This window comes from Dendrobates tinctorius, unplaced genomic scaffold, assembly GCF_039654945.1.
Source record: "Dendrobates tinctorius isolate UK_male_01 unplaced genomic scaffold, ASM3965494v1 ptg000098l, whole genome shotgun sequence".
Taxonomy (NCBI): domain Eukaryota; kingdom Metazoa; phylum Chordata; class Amphibia; order Anura; family Dendrobatidae; genus Dendrobates; species Dendrobates tinctorius.
In genome coordinates this window covers 11,303,449-11,326,516 of record NW_027361766.1, presented here as the reverse complement: position 1 = coordinate 11,326,516, position 23,068 = coordinate 11,303,449, and the positions used below count along the sequence as shown (strand labels likewise).

At 45.2% G+C, this 23,068-nt stretch overlaps 1 protein-coding gene across 1 annotated transcript in view; it reads right to left on the bottom strand.

Annotated features, from left to right (window-relative positions):
- Positions 1-23,068, bottom strand: part of LOC141099065 (serine/threonine-protein kinase 38) — a 73,214-nt gene that overhangs the window by 15,626 nt on the left and 34,520 nt on the right. The window contains exons 6-9 of the mRNA XM_073587102.1: positions 10,858-10,981; positions 9,935-10,089; positions 8,155-8,257; positions 5,603-5,664 (exon numbers count right to left, since the gene is read on the bottom strand). Of these exons, the coding sequence (XP_073443203.1) occupies positions 5,603-5,664; positions 8,155-8,257; positions 9,935-10,089; positions 10,858-10,981 (444 nt within the window). The remainder of the gene's footprint in view (positions 1-5,602; positions 5,665-8,154; positions 8,258-9,934; positions 10,090-10,857; positions 10,982-23,068) is intronic.

The following is a 23,068-nucleotide window of genomic DNA, read 5'->3' as shown; positions in this document are numbered from 1 at the left end:
AACTACTGTGTGAAGTTGCCGTTGGTATCCCTGAGGGATGCACATCTGGGAGAGGAAGGACCGTAGTGGTTGAAAACTTGGAACCGGAGGATTCGCAGTCACAAAAGTAGTCCAATATGCGAAGCGCTCAGGAGAAAAGAGATATACTGAGGCGCCCCCTTGTTTGGAAATGGCTGAAGCCAGTTCTGTGAGAAAATGACAAGGCCTGAGAGCAGGCCACTGTTAACCTGCTAAAGAGCCGAACGCTGAATACGTACTGAATGGGACCTGGGGATAACCTGTCTCTCATCGCTGCGATGTAGGCTCAGGTTGGCTCTGAAGGGACAACTGATTGTCCGACTAAGCAGGTAGAACGAAGACTACTGGATGACCTTGCAGACTGAGATCAGAAGGAAGATAAACCCAGCATACAGGGATGAGGATGGGTATGGAAAAAAATAGTCCAGATACACTTGGAAAGTGAGCAGTCGAGCAAGGGAAGTCCATGGAAAAACATGGAGTCTGTCAACTGCAAGGAAGTTGGCTCTAGGTAGATCACATAGACACCAGAAGACAGCTAGGCTGACTAAATAAAGGTCAATCCGTATGATGATGTAAACGACCGAATCCATCCCGGACCCTCTGGAACAGGGAGGAGATTGCAGTGTTTAGACCACCTTGGCTAAGTCTAGGACAACACGCGCCCGAGGATAACAGTGAAAGGATATGATTCTAGCTGAAGGAAGAAATGTGTTATCACCAGACTCATCATTAGATCCAGGACTGGAGCAGCTTTCTATCCTGGTCGATGCTTGCGCAGTCAGATCCCACTCCTGTCTGAGGTGGGATACTTGTTCCAGTCACGGTCGGAAGACACATCTCTGAGCTGCTGGAAGCTTTATCCGGTGTCTGTAAGAAAGAATAGATAAGTACTATTGGCCAAACATTATTGATAGGTGTAACACAACGGGCAGTAAAGATAGCCTGCGGACAGTATTGTAAACTGACCAACTAGGCAGTTATACGTAAGCTCAAAAAAAAAAAAAAAAAAACTTCAGGTGTGTCTAAACTCATGTGGAGCCACTCACACTTAGGCCCTGTGCACACGGTGCAGATTCTGTGCAGTTCTGCAGCAGATTTGGCCCTGCAGAACTGCACGTGATGTACAGTACCATTTAAGGCTATGTAAAACAAAAATGCTGTGCACATGCTGCAGATTTTTCCGAGCAGATTTGGTGCAGAATTAAAAGCAGCAGCATGTCGCTTCTTTTGTGCGGTTTTGCTGCAGTTTTCCACCTGCTCCATTATAGAAGTCTGCAGGGGAAATCTGCACTAAATCTGCAGGTAAAACGCAGGTCATTTTACCTGCAGATTTAGCAAAATCTGCAAGGAAAATTCCACAGCAGAATCCGCACTGTGTGCACATAGCCTTGGGGTCCAGAGCGTGCTGCAGTAAAACTGCGACCATCTGTACTTGACATGAGAGTGACTGACGTACCTGAAGGAGGAGTATCCACTTACTACCGAGATCCGAGCTGTGGTACCAAGATCCACTCCATTTGGACGTGGTAGATCTTACGTTTAACTGTTAACAAACCACAGATGTTATTGACTATGAAATATGCAACTGAAGGTTTCTGACTCACCTGAAAGCAGCCTGTAACCGCAGCTGCAGCCCGCCAGAAGTAATAAATGCCCGCAGCTCACCCTGAATGGTGATTAGACGGGAGCTTAGGCAGATGATGCAAATGGCCCTGAGGAGTGTGAGAGAGGGCGCTTCTGACTCACCTGACAATGGGACAGAAGAGCCGAACCGATGCAGTCGATGGACCTCGGGTACGTTTGAGTTACCGGAAAGATGGCATGTATCGATTAAACGAGTCTGGTAGAGGACTATTGAAGTGCTCGATAAGGGATAGAATACTGCTGCAATAGAAGGTGAGGAACCTAAAGGCGAGAGCGTCTGACTCGCCTGAATACGGTAAAAGACACCAGTACCACTGAAGCAGTCATGCCCAGACATGTCTCCACTGAAGTACGGCCGTTTCAACCACTGTACCTCATAGGTGGTGCGTCTGAAGCCTGGATAGCAGATATGGCCCTGACCAAATCAGAGTGGAGACAAACCGGAGAAGTGTATAGGAGACAGTCAATTCTGTGTTACGGTCTAAGTCTGGATACCTGACGACCTTAGGTAGAATAACGGCTTCACGTGTAGTAAGCCGTACCACACAGTCTGTATTAAAGTATATTCTGACCAGTCAATTCTTTTGACAGTAGAACAGTAGGCCTGGAATCAGAGGGAGACTAAACTCTACTCTCTGTTGTGCGACAGGGTTCCAACTACTGGATCTGCGAGTTGTGGTCAGCTTCTTTATCCACTGAGCCACAGCAGAAAATTGCCGGGTCACACAGACTTTACTTCTATCCAGCTGGAAGTCAGGCCCAAACACTGCAGACGTGAAGGGACAGAAGCCGCTCATTATTCTGCTTAGAGTAGTGTGATGCCAGCGTCCGGAGGGGGGCTGCAGGAAAATGAAGGGCGAGTGCCTGAGATCAGGAGATATGGAAGCATTTGCCATGCCGAGGCTCCAGCATTATTATGTGAGTCCTGCACCGCCGAGAATCAAGGTACAGATCTGCAATAGCAGAAACCACAACAGCCGTGTGACAAAATCAGATCTCTGAGGCAAAACGTGCGAGTGAAAACTTCTAACAGGCAGACGCCATATGGCAAGTTTTATCATGTCCAATGTACCTGGGCGGTCGTAGAGTGGATCGTGTCACAGAAGACAGCCGCAAGGGATAACTATTACACCATCGACTGCATGGCTCTTGTGTGCTATGACACCGGACGTACTATTCCACTAGAGACTGCGTGGCAGAAGATTACTATTACGCCAGTGAATGGACGGCTCTAGGTTACTATTGCACTAGGGCTGCATGGCTCTAGAGTACTACCGGCTGTAGGTCACTATTAAACCAGTGACTGCACAACTCTAGAGTACTATTACGTTTCTAGAATAATGATACGTCGGTGACTGCACGTCTCCAGAGAACTATTATGCTAGTGATTGGCCGGCTCTAAAGTACTTCCGGCTGTAGGCCTCTATAACACCGGTGACTACACGACTCCCAAGGTACTATTACCTAGATTATTATTACACCAATAACTGCACTGCTTATATGAGAGACTGCACCGCTATAGCGCAATTCCCATCAGTCTCCATAGAAAAGATGGAATCTATGCCCCATCACTGGACCAGCGGATAGTGTGGCCCTGCTTAATTTTACTATAAGTGGCTTATACTCCGCACCGTACCTGTTTAGGCCGAGCGGAGATGGGCAGGAAAGGGCTGGTCCTGCCAGGTGAAGGCACTAACCGGGTTCCCCGCTGGAAGAAAGCGACCGCCTACTTAAGCGATGCCGGAAGGTTGGGGGTTTCGGCTGACAGGCTGAGAAAATGGAGACAGCCTGAGAGGAGCAGGACAGAAGAACGCGCGCTTTCACTGAGAGGCCGAGGGAGGAGGAAAGGGCGGAGTTAACCGCACTGTTAGGAGGCCCAAGATGGCGTTGTCCGAAGACAATAGGCAGGCTAGGAGGAGTGGGCGGGGCCGTGTGCCGCCTCAGGGGTGCAGAACATAGAGGGAGAAAGCGGTGGGCGGGCCCAAAACGGGAGAGAAGCCCGCCTGAGGATGAAGACTGGGGGCGTGGCCGCGAAGCCGAACAAGGCCCAAATTGAAGCCGGGGCCTGGAGTAAATGCGGCGGCCGCTGGGGAACGCGGGGCTGCGCGGAGACATCGCTGCACCGCCGCGGCGACCGCTCCAGACAAGGATCCCTGCATGAAGCCCAGCTGCAGAGATGAATAAGATAAGTGCAGCCAGGGGAAGCACTTAATAAAGAAAGGTGCAGGGAGAGGAGGGGGGAAGCCAGAATGGAGGCATTACACCTAAGGGGAGGCTGCCACAGGGGGCTGAATACTGAAGGAGCCATGATTCCTCGCCCTTTATTTGTTCTGAGGAGGAAACCTGGGGAAAGAGAGGTACCTCATCGTCCAGGTGATGTAAAGACATCCGTGAATTTTCGAAGGACGTCCGCGCCTCCTCCAAACCGACAGGCTCTGGTGGGGAGTGGATGGGAGACGGGGGGACCAGGACCAGTCTGAATCGCCTGACACACATCCGTGTTAGGGGCTCTTGGTCCTGCTGTGGAGAGCTATGAGGATACGGGGTGGCAGTACACGCCGTACTCAGTCTCTTTGTGGGACTACAGATGTGACTATTCACTCTGTATCCCTCCGGAAAACCTGAAAAGAAACGAAGCACACTGAGGTAGATATGGGTCTAATGAAAGACCCGTGTCCACCTCCTACTAACACTAAGCTAAACTGAGCATCCTACTTCCTTTCGGTGGGGTGTACACTGCGGAGGAGGAGCTAACTTTTTTTCTGCATAGTGTCAGCCTCCTAGTGGCAGCAGCATACACCCATGGTTTTCTGTGTCCCCCAATGAAGCGATAGAGAAATAATTTTATATAGTTATAGATTCGACTTTGGTGGCGGACATGGTCGATTAAGTTTATTTTTAAGTTCTTCAGTTTTAACGAGGGAAAAGAGGGCAATCTGATTTTTTTTATTTTACATTTCTTATTTATGGCATTGCAGGATAAAGAACAATCAATCGCAGTACAGTACTGAAGTACCATATTTTTCAGATTAGAAGACACAGATTATAGGAATTTTTTTATTTTTTTTTTGTAATAAAATGGTGGCGCTTCTTATAATCCATGCGTCTTATTGCTTACCGGGGTGGTGGCTGTGGTGAAGTGGGGTCCCAGGGTCGCTGCTGGTGGAGGCAGGAGTGGGGTGATGCTTTAAGCCACAGTCTGGGATGAGTAGGTGTACCGAATTGCGGCATGCAGCTGCGGGTGTCTGGCGCTGCTGTAGGTGCCTGGCGGTACTACAGGGGTGTCTGACGATGCTGCTGCGGATGTCTCCGGTGCTACGGGGGTGTCCGGTGCTGCCGGGGCTCTGCCGACATTTTGTGAAAGGCCAGAGCCCCAGCAGTTCCATGGTTTCCTGTGCGGCGGACTCCAGGAAAATGGCCGGGGGCGGCGCATGTGCTGATGGAGGTCTCGGCACAAAGATCTTGGAAGATGAGATCTCAGCTTTGAAATCTCATCTCCTGAGATCATGGTGCCCAGATCTCTATCTACACATGCGCCGCCTCCAGCAGCCATTTTCCCCAGAGTCCACCGCACAGGAAAGCATGGAACTGCCGGGGCTCTTGCCTTTCACAAAATGACGGCAGAGCCCCAGCAGCAGCAGCGGAGACACTGCAGCAAAACCGGGCAGCACCGCCCGACACCCCCACAGCACCGGACACTCCCCCCGGTAGCACCACCAGGCACCCGCAGCACCGCCGGAAACCCCCTCACTCCAGTCAGCGGCCTGCAGCAGCGGTATAGTTAGGTATATACGCATTATAAGACGCACCCCAATTTCCCCCCCAAATTTGGGGGAAAAGTGAGTCTTATAATCCGAAAAATACGGTATATAGTTAAAATGTGGGACTTCCGTTATTAACGGATGATTAGGAAAACATCATACACTGGTTAACATACCAGCTGACGTCTGTTCCGTTTCCAGGTCTCTGCTTTCCTCTTGGAGTTCATATTTTGAAAATCTGCAATAAAATAGAATAAAAAAAACACAGTAAACCATAAAAGGTTAGAACGCTACAATATTGGAGTCAAAGAAAAATGACAGCAGATGTGTAAAGCAAGCAACCACATGTCCAGTGAGAATGTGATATCAGATTGATTGGCATGGGCAAATCTTCAACTTTCTTTTGCACCTCTTTTAATAAATCTCCTCCACTGCCATTGACTACCAAATATACACAGGACAGAGAGCTGTGAAAGAAGCTGCATATGTCTCAAAACAATCCCCTCAAAAATGCAAAGTATAATATGAAATATTAGCACTTGATGAGCATACATTTTATTCTATATATTTAGCACAGAAAACATGAAGGGTTGCTGCTGCTACTATTCATAATAAGACTCCATTCCAGATTTCAAACGTTAATCCAGATGACCCAGAACCAAAGTAAATTTTAATAAATATATCTTTGAATAATAAAAGTTCCACAAATGGATGTGTGAAAAAAAAAACGTCCCTGTGCTATGTACTACATAATGACTGTTTCTAACCGTGCAGGAACACGATTTGATCATACTACATCTAATGGCCAGCGAAAGAAGAGGGTATACAGACAGAATAGCAAGGGATCACAGATGGCTCTGTGAGGTAAAACATTTGCCTGCATATTTTATCACAGGACTGAGTGTTTCTGCTGCAACTCTAAAGCTCTTGGTACATCAGAAAATCAACGCAATGACATGAGCTCAGTGGCTGCTAGACCTCCTACCTCACACATCAGAGACAAGGCAGAAACACTCACTCATGTGATAAAACAGGCAATGAAATATTTCACCTCACAGAAGGCAGCAGCTGCAAGCTACTGTTATATGTCTTCTGTATAATCACCAATTCTTCCTCTCCTGCCCAGGAGCTGTCGTATGGTCAGACCATTTCCCTGCATGGTCAGACACAGCCATTACACACTACTCTCTACACAAAATCGCTTGGCTCACACAAGCGCTCCTATATTCTCTATTATCACAGAGAACAATGGAGTGCTATTCCGGCAATGGCTTATCTCCTGGCGAAAAAAAAATGATCTTTGGACAAAAGGGTCGGAACCCCCCATACATGTTAAGACTGTTGGCAGGACCCACTGGCGTATTTCTCGTGCAATAATCGCATCGCACTGAACAGACGGGCCGGCACCTCTCCTGACCTGAGCATGACAGCATGATGGATTACTATGCAGCTGTCAAGCTCAGGTCAGGAGAGCCGACTGCCAGTACGAGTTTTACAATGCGATTCTCGGACGAAAAATACGCCAGTGTGTCTCTGAACTTAGTCTAATGTGTATGATTACCTTTCCTCGGTTAATTAAGTTCTACTGTGGTGGCTCCCCTGGAGAATACATTCATGCTTACAGGAGACTTTAGACAACCACTGGAGCTCCACACCAGTGGGGCTGTTTACACAGGTCCCTACTAATAAAATGTCTAGGAAAAGTGGCATCATTCACATCACATTGCTTTATATTTTAGTATTTGTATTTTTTCTCCCGATACTTCCCTATACGCAACCTCCAATTCTCACAAGATCTTCTTCTCTACTCCCTCTTATGTTTTCTTCCCACAGTCGCACACTAGCTTTCTCCCATGCATCCCCCCTACTCTGGAATGCTCTACCCCAACATATCAGACTCTCGCCTACCATGGAAACCTTCAAAAGGAACCTGAAAACCTACCTCTTCCGACAAGCCTACAACCTGCAGTAACCACCGATCCACCAAACCGCTGCACGACCAGCTCTACCCTCACCCATCCCTTGTAGATTGTGAGCCCTCGCAGGCAGGGTCCTCTCTCATCCTGTACCAGTCGTGACTTGTATTGTTCAGGATTACTGTACTTGTTTTTTTATTATGTATACCCTTCCTCATGTAAAGTGCCATGGAATAAATGGCACAATAATAATATTAAAAAACAAACTATTAAATGATGAGATACTAACAGCTTTCTATAGCTAAAACAAAGTAGTACTAATTCACTACTAGGACAACCCCTTAGATACTATATTCCCCCTTGTAAAATAAAAACACATACAGGTGCCATTCCAGCGATGTCAGTGCCAGGTCTCTTGCGCTTCGCATGACATTGTAAGGCCATATAAGCCCTGCAGCCAATCAGCAGCCACTACTGAGCTGCTCTTACTGCCCTTTGATGAACCTCAGATGGACGGGGACAGGTTTGGCCGCTGCAGTCCAATAGTGACTGCTGACTGGTTGCAGAGAAATGTTAGGCATGCCTGAGAGACCCAGCATCAAAGTCTCGGCAACAGCGCCAGAATGAGAGGTGAGCATATGGTGTGATTTTTTTTTTTTAATTTAACAAAAAGGACAAATATAGTATTTAAGAAGGTGTTGTCCGTACTAGACAACCTCTTTAAATGAAAATATCTACTCTAAATTCTTTACAGCTCTGTATGTAACAAGACCTAAAAAGTACACATATAATTTAGTTATATATTTACTTACCGACGTCAATTGGTAAACTGTGGCTGAGGTTTCTGTAATAATCTGTCCTGTGGGCCTTCTTTAAGCCCGTACACAGTCCAAAATCAGACAGCTTTACATGCCCCTTAAATAGTTTTGGGGAAAAAATGATTAACCGTCAAACAGCCAGGAAAAGCAATTTATAAAAATGTAAGCAAGCAAGAACAAACTATAAATAGGGCTGGGAAATCACACAACATGAAGCCTTGAAATAAATGAGGGGGACATACTCATAGAAAACATGTATCAAGGGTTAGAATGCGTGACCTTCTGCCAGCTAATAAAACGATAGCATTCCTGCAGGGAAGACTACAGTCGCCTCCTGATACCAGCTGTCTGAAGGTGCAGATTCATTTTCAGGGGACAGAGGGTTTTCTTGTTTGTGTTGAGCAACTTTAAATTAAGAACTTATTAATTTACAATAAGATTATCCGCAGTTAATGGGATTGTCCAGCCTTAGGATTCACTGTGCGCAGTAAGGCTAGTTTCACACTAGCGTTTCCTGGAGCTGCGCACGGCCGCCGCTAAGCTCCACCCCCTGCCGTGCCCCCTCCGGTCATCTCCTCCTATGGGCGCATGACGCTGTGTCCACTATATTTAGCGTTAGGTACGCAGGCCATGCACTGGTATGCTTTTTCCGGCGCATGCGCCCTTTTGGCGCTATGCTGAGCGCACTAAAATGCAATACGGTGCGTTTGGCGCAGCGCCGCCAAAGCATACCGGCGCATGGCCTGCGTACCCAACGCTAAATATAGGGGACGCAGGTCGCATGCAGCATTGACCGGAGGGGGCGTGGCAGAGGGCGAAGCTTAGTGGCGGCCGTGCGCAGCTCCAGGAAACGCTAGTGTGAAACTAGCCTAAGGATTCTCTGGTGTCGGTGGGCCCATAACCGCAAGTAGCTTATTTATACAGGTGGTCACATGCCAACTATATGGGTGTGGCTTGGCTCATCGCAAATGTATTGAGCGAGGCCGGATGAGTCTAATCGGAATGTGGTCGGAAGTATGTAAATTGCATGACCACCGGCTACTGGAGAATGCTCACAGCATGCACTTCACTCTGACTGCAGACTTGTACCCCAAGGCCAGACAACATTTAATGCTAAACAAATAGAAGGTGACGTTGGTGCAGCTGCTTTCCTGCAGTGAGTGTGCGCTGCGAGAGGGGAGGAAGAGCTGGTATCAGCGTACAGGGCACCTGACTGCGTACAAATAAGTAGGTGAGAATACGAGTCAATGTGTGAGAGTGCAAGAAGAGATACGCCATCATCAGCAATAGTGATGAGCGAACAAGCTCAGATAGGGGTTTTCTGAGCATGCTCGTGTGCTAACAGTGTCTTCAGAAGGCTCAAAAAAGATGTTCGAGTCCCCATGGCTGCATATCTCGTTGCTGTCCGACAGCTGCATTACATGCAAGGATTTTGTTTGTTAGGCAATCCCTGTACGTGTTGCAGCTGTTGTAAAGACATGCAGGCACGGGGACTCGAATATATTATTCGAGCGTAACAAAGTCACACGGTTAGCACCCGAGATTGCTTGGATAACACCTTATCAGAGCACGTTCGCTCATCACTAATCAGCAAGCATGGAGTGAACATAAACCATTACATAAATTATGCAGTGAGGAGGAAAAGATGGAAAATAAGAGATTTCTGGTTGTACTCCATGTATAGCTTCCTGCAGTTAGGGATGTGGGGGGCAATTTCTTTTTGTAACAATAGGCAAGTTTTAGGTCTAGATCCCTACTTAACATAGATCATTACCTTGCTGTCTAGTAAAAGATTATCTGGCTTGATATCCCTGTGTATAAATCCCAAGCGGTGGATTGAGTCTATTGCCAGCACGGTTTCAGCAATATAAAACTGCGTTTCCTCTTCTGTAAGCGTGTCTTTCTTCATCAACAAGGTCATCATATCACCTGAAATCAAGACACAAAATCATACTCCAAGTCTAAAAGAGCTACATTTCAAAGCAAGAAAAAAGACATGGATTCAAGAAATGAGAAAAATGAAGGGGCAGATGGATTCAACCTTGCCCTTTCGTTACTGAAAGTCTTTACTTGTAAAGTCGAACAAGTGATGGACAGTCTCCATAGACTTAGTAGGACTTGCTTCGCTCTTGGAAGAGAGTTGACCAGAAATGAAAAAGGAAGTTCTGACATATTGCAAGTTTGTTAAAGTGATAGTATGGCTTTTATGCTTCTAAAGGGAACCTAAAAAAACCTATTATAAGTCATAGGATTGGCTTGGAAGTCTCCACAACGAGAAACGTTCCCAACTGGTGGCCAAAGCAGTATCGGAAGCTATAATTGGATGGGTTCAGCAGTGTCATAGTTTACATTACAAACAAAAGTCATGATACCAGTGTGAACATAGCCTACATTTAGTGTTGTGAGCTTTGTTTTCTTTGCACCTCAATTACGCAAGTTTCAGATGAACCTATCATGGCTTATATTACACACCCAAGTCCAAGCCAAACCATGGATCTAATAAACTCGACTGACAGCTACGTAAGGATCTACAGAGCAGTTAGCTAGGGTCCTTAGATCTGCATCCAGGCCAGGCCTTGCATGCACACGGGCACATAAATGCGCCCAAAATACGCTTGATTGAAGCTAGTCAGTGCTATATACTCCATTCTGAACCACTAGGTGTTCCAATATCAGGGTCACGCATTGTCGATGTACCTCCAGGTAGGAACTCCATGATGAGATAGAGATTTAGCTTGTCCTGGAAGCTATAAAACATTTTCACCACCCACAGGCTGTCTGCTTCCACCAAGATGTCTCGTTCTGCACGAATGTGTCCAACCTAAAGAAAAAAAACAAGTAAAGAGAAATAACCCAAGTAAGATGGGCATTCCATAAAAAAAAAAAAAAAAAGCACGCAAATTCAGGGGACAGAATTTATCGCAGGAAATTTGTATAACTGTCCCATTCATCTTAAAGGAGCCAGCAGAAATCAATAGACGTGCTGCGCTTTTACCATGGAGAAGGCTTGAAATATTGTAAATATGAGCACATTGCTGCAAATGATTCAAGTTTAATTCCAGTTATGAGCTTGGGTCAGAGATTTACAAATCAAGGCTGGAGATACATCTTGGAGTTGTCCAGCTGCTAAGCACGAAGACATTTTGGCTTTCTTTCAGTGACCGAAAACCAATACCAGTTGGCAAAGCCTGCTCACAGCTTAGATATGGAAACCGGTAACATCCTTACGTATGTACAGTATAGACCGCAACACTGCGGAGGGAGGGAGTGCAGACTCTGCAGCCCTTTATCACTGATCAGTAGGGATCACAGCTGTAAATTACCCTTTTGGGAAAACCCTTAATACTTATTCCCATAATTTCACATTTCCATGTAGAGCCCCTAACATTCTGTAGCTGTAAATGAAAACACAAAAGTAAACTGATTGTACAAAAAATTTTTTACATTCATATCTTAAATTCCACAAGTCAGTAAAAGTCACCTTTTTTTCCCCCCCACATAATTTGTTCTATCTGCAATTAAGTCTGAACTAAACCATTTCAACCTACAAAGTACGGTCCATCTAATTACTTCTTTCTGGATTACTTTGGGACTCAAAGCTTACAAGCAGATCAAACTTATGGCGTTAAACAGGTCACAACCTTCAATAACTTTTTTGATAAGTGGAGTTTGTGGACTCCATATCTACAGTAAAATGTTATCTTTAGGACTGCTGCTTAAGAAACCGTGGTTTTCTTTTAATTAGTCTAAATTATCTATTTTCTAATTCACCCAAAACAGTTACTTTATGTTACACGCGCTGGACAATTAACTGTCGGGGAGTTAACAATCTGGCATGTTCAGTTTTGTACTACCAATCCTTTTGTTCTCCCAACCACCACCTGGCGCAGCTCACTCAAAGGACACCGATGCGCTCCTGTGTATGGGAGAGATGACCAAGATGGCTGCCAGCCAAACCATCGATCGGCTAAAATCCATCTAATGGGTATGGCTGTCATTTTACAAAGGCCTACAGAAAAAAAAACAACTGCCAACAAGTAGTACAGACTAACAATATACAAAATTAATTGACGCTAGTTTATTTTCATTATATACCACACCGTTCATTGTTCTCAGCAGTACATCCCTGTTTACATGAGCGTTGAACACATTCTTGCAGAAAAATGATCAAGTACAAACTTTTCATCAGTATTTTGAAGCAGTTATTCATCAGTATCTCCATTTTTTCCCCCATCACTACTGGCTACTTACTCATATGTAAAAAAATTTAAAAAAAAAATGGAAAGCTTTTTCACAGACCAACTGAATTCTACAGGAGACTTGGATTTGTGGGTCGTATCAAATACTGACTTTTGCGCAAAAAAAATTATAAATAAACACATTAAGCATCCCATGGGTTATAACGGGTATGTGTTCTGATATAACATGTGCATGAAGCACGGATGTCTGCATGAAGCCTTATCCTGTATAAAAGGTTCCCAAATCCTGGTTTACAGATAGAAGATCACTTTAAAAATTTCTTTTTTTTGGGGGGGTAAATCCTGGACCATCCTACATGGAATGTTCTGAATTACATGATATCATTTTGAAGCAAACCATATACTACGTATAAAAAAAGGATTACATGAATAGGGCAATGAGCTTTCCTTTCCATGTTGTACCCAGTGGTAGAACTAAAATGCTTCTTCATATACTGAACATTGTAGTCTTAATTCATGGTACTTGAAGCACAACATAAAAGATACATTAAGAAATCACTACAAGATGGTAACAAAGTACAAGTATTACAAAGTTCACAATCTTTATTACAAGCCGCCCTAGATAAGTGCGGCTATCATAGTGCAAACAGCATCGTTGGATTATAACGTAAAGAAGTGCATACATGACTTCAACAAAGGAAAAAAACAATTAAACGTAAATGCAAATATACTTTTTTTGTGTGGGCGATACTTTTCTAGGTTTAAGGATCTGTCTTTAAGGTAAAATAGAACATATTTCTCGATAAGTGTTAATAGTGGTTTGTCAATAGCACAAAATTTCCCTGCTCCGTTGATATAGCTGAACTGTGAGAACAGCAGATGACTTTGCTAAAAAAAAAAAAAAAAAAAAAAAATGCTTGCACAATGAACTTCACGATTATTGTATTACCTCGCCAGGGCATCCAGAATACTAAGGGCCCATTCTGGAGGAGCCGATAATCAGAAAACGAGCTTTCCTGATCATCAGGCGTAAACAAGCCTCAAACACACAAAAACAAGCACAATGCTCATTTGCTGGGTGATCAGATTGTTTGTGCCAGCATAAAAATGATAGATATTGGCACCACGATGCCCCGCGTAAATCAGGTATGTGCGTCCGACAACGACAATGCTGCTCTGAAGGCATGTTCCTTCCATACAACAGCGGAGCACACACAATGGCACATGCATGCATATAACTGAAGTGCTCCTTAAAGGGAACCTGTCAGCAGAATTGTGCACAGTAACCTACAGATAGTATAACGGCGCCGACCTGACACTGAGTATGATGATACCTGGGGTGATGAAATCCGTCTAGTGGTTGTTGTATAACCTTTACTTTCAGTTAATGATATGCTAGTGCTGCAGCATGATCGCATGTGTAATGTGTAACTGTTTTATTTGATGATATAAGTAAATTCATTAAAAAAAAAAAAAGTCTCCTCCAAGACGGCGCCACCGATGCAGTAGCAGACATCGCCATAAAATAGGGGGCAGGTCAGTGAGGGATCAGTTTTTTGCTTGAGTGAGGGATCAGTGACCTGTCAGAAGACATACAGATGAATATCTAATCAGAGCGCCACATAAAGACCCCCCCACAGGACACCCCGGGGCAGAGGTACATCATTAACGCAAAACTGAAAATAAAGGTTAAACAGCCACAAGACAGATTTCATCAACCAAGGTACCACTGTAATTAGTATTACAGCACCTACCTGACACTGTCTGAAGGTTACTGTGCACAATCCTGCTGACAGGTTCCCTTTAAAGCAGGGGTCTCAAACTCGCGGCCCTCGGGACAATAGTTTGCGGCCCTCACCTCATGGGCTCTCGGGACAATAGTTTGCGGCCCTCACCTCGGCCGGGATCACACATGCTAGAAACATGGCCGAGTCTCGCATGCGAAATCCCAGTCACACGTAGTACCGCTCATTAAGGTCATGAATATGGGTGCCACTCCACTCTATGGCACCCATATTCATGAGCTTAATGAGCGGTACCACGTGACGTGTGACCGCGCACTCATACAGTAAGATGTCGGCACTGGACCATCGGAGCTGCAGCAGGAGGAGGTGAGCATGATGATGGCTAGACAGTCACAGCAGCCTGCTGTCAGCAGGCAAGGCGTATGAGTCACACTCACAACACATGCAGCAGGAGCAGCGGAGCAGGGACCGGACCGCGCCAGAGACTCAGGTGCGCCGGGTTCAGAATGAGCGGTGGGGCAGGGCGGAATATTGCTCTCAGAGGCGGGACATCAGCCGGCCCTATTGCGAACTTGTGCCATTACCCCGGGCTCAGAAGCGGAGGCGGCCACGGAAATTGCTGCTCAGAGGGACAGAAAAAAAGAGCGGAAAAGACGCAATGGCTAACACTGAAACAGTGACACCAAGTGGAATTATCTATTACACAGCCCCAAACATCTCTTTTTCAAAGCCTGCAGTGAAGAGAAAGGTTGGTGATGAGCACAGACAATTTCAGGAAAAGTGGGAAGTGCAATATTTCTTTGTTGAGCACAGGGTTCATCCCGACGTGTCTTATTTGCACAGAGAAAGTTGCAGTGCACAAAGAATACAATTTGAAACGTCATAAGTAGACATGCTGAGGAGTATGCAAAATACCAGGGAGATGAAAGAGACAACCAGGTTGCTAATCTTAAAAGATATCTACTGAGGCAACAAGATTTCTTTAAGAAAGCAACCAAAGAGAATGATGCAGCAGTCGAAGCTAGCTACGTGGTTAGTGAAATGATTGCTAAAGCAGGAAAGCCATTCAAAGAAGGTGAATTTGTAAAAAAAAAGTGCATATTACAGGCTGCAAGTAGTGTCTGTCCAGAAAAGAAAGGTCAGTTTAGCAACATCAGCCTTTCTGCCAACACCGTAGCAGAGCGCATTTCTGACCTGTCAAGTGACATTTATGATCAACTGTGAGAAAGCAAAATGTTTCCGTGTATACTCAGTCACTCTTGATGAGACCACAGACATCACCGACACTGCCCAGCTCGCAATCTATGTCCGTGGTGTTGATGACAATTTTGAAGTCATAGTGGAGTTGCTCACAGTGATTCCAATGCATGGCCAGACCACCGCTCACGAGATATTTCACCAGCTGTGTGATGCCATTGAGAATGCCGGTTTACCTTGGAGGAGGTTTGCTGGAATAACAACTGATGGAGCTCCATCAATGACAGGGAGGAAAAATGGACTGGTGGCACTTGTTAAAAAAAAACTGGAAGAGGAAGGTGTGGAGGAGGTCATTGCTCTGCCCTGCATTATCCATCAGCAGGCCCTTTACAGCAAATGCCTGAAGCTTGACAATGTGATGTCTTTCGTTGTGAAATGCATCAACCAAATCAGATCCAAGGGCTTAAACCACAGGTTTCGTGCTTTTTTAGAGGAAATGGAGTCAGAATATGGGGATGTGCTCTACTTCACCGAGGTACGTTGGCTCAGCAGGGGAAACATACTGAAGAGATTTTGAGTTGAGAGCTGAAGTGAAAGCCTTCATGGAGAAAGATGGGGCTGCTGTTCCTGTGCTAAGTGATCCAAAATGGCTCATGGACTTAGCTTTTTTTGTTGATATCACACATGAGCTTAATGTACTGAACAAGAAGTTACAAGGCCAGGGGCAACTTGTCAGTGCCGCCTATGACAACGTAAGAGCATTCTCTACAAAACTTATGTTATGGAAAGCCCAGCTTTCTCAGACAAACCTCTGCCATTTTCCATCATGCAAGGCACTCATGGAAGCAGGCACACCATTCAGTGGTGAGGAGTATATGGATGTCAAATTGAAGCTACAGGAGGAATTTGATCACAGATTTGCAGACTTCAAGATGCACAGAGCCACATTTCAAATTTTTGCGGACCCCTTCTCCTTTGATGTGCAAGATGCCCCTCCTGTGCTTCAAATGGAGCTCATTGACCTGCAGTGCAACTCTGAACTCAAAGCCAAGTTCAGGGAGGTGAGTGGAAAAGCAGACAAGCTCGGGCAATTTTTGAGAGAATTGCCCCCCAGCTTCCCTGAGCTCTCCTGAATGTTCAAGCGGACCATGTGTCTTTTTGGGAGCACAAACTTGTGCGAAAAGCTCTTCTCTACCTTGAACTTCAATAAGTCCAAGTACAGGTCCAGACTTACTGATGAGCATCTTCAAGCCCTACTGAGGGTCTCAACTGCTTCCTCCCTTAAGCCAAATGTGGCTCGGCTATGCGAGAGTAGGCGCTGCCAGATCTCTAGCAGCAAGAAGTAGGCAGAAGAAGCCATGTTCAAAACAGTTTATGTTCAATGTTCCATTCATGTTCAGAAAGTTAAATGTTAAAGAACTGTTAATACAGACATCTGAATAATAATAATAAAAATAACATTTCTCTAGTCAGCAACTATATGTGGTTTCTTCAGTCTTCCATATCTGCTGTATTATCATTTTCAATTTATTACTGATTGATTTATTTTTTTCTTATGATTCTGTTAATTTTTATTTTTAACACAAAATAAGATGAAAAAATAAAGACATTTGATAACATTGGAATGTTTTAGTAAGAGCTTTTCTTGTGGAAAACCTGATGCGGCCCAGCCTCACCCAGATTTTACCTCCAGCGGCCCCCGGGTAAATTGAGTTTGAGTCCCCTGCTTTAAACTGTAGGAAAATCTTAGATTACAGATATGATATTGATTTTTTTTTTTTTAACAAGCAAACAAAACAAAATAAAAAAACACTGTTATTCATCCTACTGGGTAAAATCTGCTGCTTCTGGTGTATGTTACTGACTTTAACCCTCATGTTATGTCGACAGTACTGCAGCTAGTAACTGAGCTCGGCCGCTCTGCCGAGCAGACAACGCAAGAAACTCTGGTCACCTATTCGCTGTCTATGCCAAGTCAACGCTGCAGCCAATTACAGAGAATGTAAGTAGCAGCTGAGACTTGGCACTATTGAACACCTTAAATACCCGACCAAAATTCTATGTAACTGACACAGACGTGAGCGGAAAGACTTCACCACCTTGGATGCAAGGCCTTTACAGGGATAAAACAACTCACTTTAAACTCAGCAGCCCGCATATTGGTGAACACCGCAACACATCAGAAAGGATAACACCAAGACGCTGCCGAGTGCCAACGTATAACAGTGGAGGAAAGAGGAGGAGGGAGATGGGGACAGGCGCAGAGAAAGATCCCCACTGCGCAGGCGCCAGATTCCCAGCCCAGCAGTGTGAATACATCATAACACTGCGGGGCGGGATCTGTGGCCTCCGCTTCACACAGGAGATATTGCATTACATCATCACCTGATGTAACTTCCTGGGCAGCGTGCACAGCGCATGCCCGAGAACTGTTGGCAGAGCGAAGGCACCGGACATGTTACAGGAACACAGCATGTGGCGCCCAGACGCAAGAGGGAGATGACTGACGGCTCTGAGGCGGTTGACACAGGGGGACAAAACATACCTGTGGGACACAATAGAAGTATGGCGGGGAATTTATAAAAGTCATTATTTCAGCATTACTAGGGATCAGAAACGTAACAGCCACCTTCACAGAATGCAGCCTTAGTGCTGCTGAAGGTGGCTATTTTACTTGGGCTATTTTACGCCCTTGGGGAGGTGACAGGTTCCCTTTAAGGCAAGTATATATTTACATAAAAAAATAGTAACATAGTAACAGTTATTAAGGTTGAAGGGAGATTTTAAGTCCATCTAGTTCAACCCATATCCTATCCTAACTTGCCCTAACATGTTGATCCAGAGGAAGGCAAAAAAAACCCATGTGGCAACAAGTAAGCTTCACATTGGGGAAAAAAATTCCTTCCTGACTCCACATACGGCAATCAGACTTGCTCCCTGGATCAACGCAATATTAAGGAAACTAGTGTATATACCCTGTAATATTATACTTTTCAAGAAAGGCATCCAGTGCCTTCTTAAATTTTAGTAGGGAATCACTCATTACAACATCATATGGCAGAGAGTTCCATAGTCTCACTGCTCTTACAGTAAAGAATCCGCGTCTGTCCTCCAGACGTAGAGGATGCCCCCTTGTCCCCGTCACAGGTCTAAGAGTAAAAAGATCATTAGAAAGGTCTTTGTATTGTTCCCGCATATATTTGTACGTTGTAATAAGATCACCCCTAAGCCTTCGATTCTCCAAACTAAATAACCCCAAATGTAATAACCTGTCTTGGTATTGCAGACCCCCTAGTTCCCTAATAACCTTGGTCGCTCTTCTCTGCACCCGCTCCAGTTCAGCTATTCAGTCTTTCTTATACACTGGAGACCAGAACTGTACACAGTATTCTAAGTGTGGTCGCACTAGTGACTTATATAGAGGTAAAATTATGTTCTCCTCATGAGCATCTATGCCTCCTTTAATGCATCCCATTATTTTATTTGCCTTTGCAGCAGCTGCCTGACACTGGCCGCTAAATGTGAGTTTGTCGTCCACCCATACACCCAGGTCTTTTTCAGTGACTGTTTTGCCCAGTGTTTTACAATTAAGCACATAATTATACATCTTGTTCGTTCTACCCAAGTGCATGACCTTACATTTATCCCCATTAAAGCTCATTTGCCATTTATCAGCCCAAGCTTCTAGTTTACATAAATCCTCCAGTAATATAAAATTGTCCTCCTCTGTATTGATTACCCTGCAGAGTTTAGTGTCATCTGCAAATATTGAAATTCTACTCTCTATGCCCCCTACAAGGTCATTAATAAATATGTTAAAAAGAAGCGGGCCCAAAACTGACCCCTGTGGTACCCCACTGCTAACCGTGACCCAGTCTGAGTGTGCTCCATTAATAACCACCCTTTGTTTCCTATCCCTGAGCCAGCTCTTAACCCACCTACACATATTTTCCCCTATCCCCATTGTTCTCATTTTATGTATCAACCTTTTGTGTGGCACCGTATCAAAAGCTTTTGAAAAGTCCATGTACACCACATCCACTGCATTCCCTTGGTCCAGTCCGGAACTTACCTCTTCATAAAAGCTTATCAGATTAGTCTGACAGGAACGGTCCCTTGTAAACCCATGTTGATATTGGGTCATGAGGTTATTCATCTCCACATACTCCAGTATAGTATCTCTTAGAAAACCCTCCAGGATTTTACCCACAGTTGAGGTTAAACTTACTGGCCTATAATTTCCAAGTTCAGTTTTTGTCCCCTTTTTGAATATTGGCACCACATTTGCTATACGCCAGTCCTGTGGTACAGACCCTGTTATTATGGAATCTTTAAAGATTAAAAATAATGGTCTATCTATGACTGTGCTTGATTCCTGCAGTACTCGGGGGTGTATCCCATCCGGGCCCGGGGATTTGTCAATTTTAGTGATTTGTAGACGCCGCCGTACTTCCTGCTGGGTTAAGCAGGTGACATTTAACAGAGAATTTTTATCCCTGATCATGTTATCCGTCATGGGATTTTCTTGTGTAAACACTGTTGCAAAAAAGTCATTTAGCATATTGGCTTTTTCCTCATCCTCCTCCACCATTTCACCCAGACTATTTTTAAGGGGGCCAACACTATCATTTTTTAGTTTCTTACTATTTATGTAGTTAAAGAATATTTTGGGATTATTTTTACTTTCTCTGGCAATGAGTCTCTCTGTCTCAATCTTTGCTGTCTTGATTTGCTTTTTACAGAATTTATTTAATCTTCTGTATTTAGTTAATGCCTCATCACTACCTATTTGCTTTAATTCGCTAAATGCTTTATTTTTGTCCCTTATTGCGCCCCTTACAGCTCTATTTAGCCATAGTGGTTTCTTCCTATTTCTCGCATGTTTATTCCCATACGGTATATATTGTGCACAGGTCCTATTCAGGATGCTAATAAACGTCTCCCATTTTCTTTGTGTATTTTTAGGTCTCAGGATATCGTCCCAGTTAATTCCACCAAGATCATCTCTCATCCGTTGGAAATTTGCTTTCCTGAAGTTTAGTGTCCTTGTAACCCCTCTACTACACATCTTATTAAAGGATACATGAAAACTTATTAATTTGTGATCACTGTTACCCAAGTGACCCCCAACCCTTACATTTGATATGCGGTCTGGCCTGTTGGTTAATATTAGGTCTAGCAGTGCCCCCCCTCTTGTTGGGTCCTGAACCAGTTGTGAAAGGTAATTGTCTCTCATAGTAGTCAAAAACCTATTACCTTTGCAGGAACTGCAGGTTTCTGTTCCCCAATGTATTTCAGGGTAGTTGAAGTCCCCCATAATAATGACTTCTCCTTGAGTCGCAGCTTCATCTATTTGCTTTATGAGGATATTCTCTGTTGCTTCCATTATTTTTGGAGACTTATAACAAACCCCTATCAGTAATTTATTATTTTTCCCCCCTCCCCTTATCTCTACCCACAGGGACTCTACATTTTCATTAGATTCATATATATTATCACGAAGGATGGGTTTTAAGGATGATTTTACATATAAACACACGTCTCCCCCTCGCTTATTTGTTCGGTCATTTCTGAACAGACAATAGCCCTGTAAATTAACCGCCCAGTCGTGGCTCTCGTCCAGCCATGTCTCAGATATCCCAACCATGTCATAATTATGTTCCAACAACATTAACTCCAATTCCTCCATTGAATGAGATATCAGGTAATCTTTTTGGATTCTAACATTTGTTGCTGCTGCTGTTGATTAGTTCATTTTGCCTCCCAAAAATTGCATTAAGGCTCAGCGCACATTTATCCTGTGCTCTGTGATGAATAATTACTTGATCTCTTGCTGATTTTGTAAGTTTGCCCACTGACGAAGACATGAACAGTCTATAATTTTAAGAGCAGGTTAATTTTAACATTGAGAGATAAATTTATATAATTTATTTGCATTTTGCAGTGAGAAATAAGTATTTGATCCCCTAGCAACCATTAAGAGTTCTGGCTCCTACAGACCAGTTAGACGCTCCTAATCAAGTTTGAAAAGTTTGATTTTGGCGCGCACGGCGCACCGTCAAAAGTGCGCAGCGTAGGTCAAAGCGCAACTAGCGCACGGCCTGCGCACGATCTGCGCACCCTATGCTAAAGATAGGGTGCGCCGATCGCAGGCGCCGCTGTGCGCTAGGAGGCGGCGCTACAAGCAAGGGGCGGGCACGCCGGGCAGAGAGCCGGCTCGGGGGCGGCGCTACCCCCGGCCGTGCGTGCGCTTAAAAAGCGCTAATGTGAAACCAGCCTTAGTAAGACGCTGGGTGAGGAGACAATTGTTGGTGCAATAGTAAGAAAATGGAAGAAATACAAAATGACTGTCAATCAACATCAGTCTGGGGCACCAGACGCAAACCTTTGTGGTGCCGTGGACTCCGGGAAAATAACCTTCGGGGGCGGTGCATGCGCAGATGGAGATCTCGGCACCAAGATATCGAGAGATGAGATTTCGCTGAGATCTCCATCTGTGCATGCGCCGCCCCGGGCGGCCATTCTCCCGGAGTCCACTGCACAGGAAACCATGGAACTGCGGGGGCTCTGGCCTTTCATAAAATGTCACCAGAGCCCCGGCAGCGCCGGACACCCCCATAGCACCGCTGGGCACCCGCAGCAGCACAGTGCAGCATCAACCAGTCACAAAATGTCGGCAGAGCCCCTGCAGCACCGGAGACACCCGCCCATCGGAACACTCCCTTATCCCAGCCTGCGGCCTGCAGCATCATCCCACACCTGCCTGCTCCAGCAGCGACTCTGGGACCCCGCTTCACCGCAGCCACCACCTCCAGGTAAGCAATAAGGCTAAGTGCACACGTACCGGAACTCTCGCGGAAATTACCGCGAGAATTCCGGAATTCCAGTCCGCAGGAAAATCGCATTTTAAATTCCCGCGATTTTCCCGCGGAAAAACTAGCATTTTGCACGCGTAATTAGCTTGCAAAATGCTAGCGTTCTCCAAGCGATCTGTAGCATCGCTTGGAGAACTGATTGACAGGTTGGTCACACTCGTCAAACACAGTGTTTGACAGTGTGACCAACTTTTTACTACTGAGGCTGCCTATGCGGCATCAGTAGTAAAAGATAGAATGTAAAAAAAAAAAATAAAAAATAGTGTTATTCTTACCTTCCGACGTCCCGCGCAGCCGTTCCCAGTAGTCCTTTGCGAAAATGCCCGCGATGACGTCAGTTCTCGCGGGATCGCGACGTCTCGCGGTAATTCGCGATGTCGTCGCGCGAATGACCGCGAGACTTCGCGATCCCGCGAGAACGGACGTCATCGCGAGCATTTTCGCAAAGGACTACTGGGAACGAGAGCATGAAGAGAAGCGGGAAGGCTGCGCGGGACGCCGGAGGGTGAGAATAACAATATTTTTTATTTTTAAATTCTTTTTTTTACAGGAATATGGTACCCAAAGCCCGGAGGACAGTCTCCTCTCCTCCGGACCGTGGGTACCATCCGCAATTATTCTGCTTACTTTCCGCATGGTGTGCACAGCCACATGCGGGAAGAAAGCGGAACAATGCATTCCTATGGGTGCGGGATCGCCGCGATTCCGCAAATTAATGAGCATGCTGCGGTTTTTACCGCAAAGTGATTCCGCCGCGGTAAAAACCGCAGCATTAGCACAGCATTGCGGAATCCCATAGGAATGCATGGGATGCTTATTTTTCGCGGCAAAATCGCGCGGTTAAAACCGCCGCGGAAACGCGAAAAAAACGCTACGTGTGAACTCAGCCTAA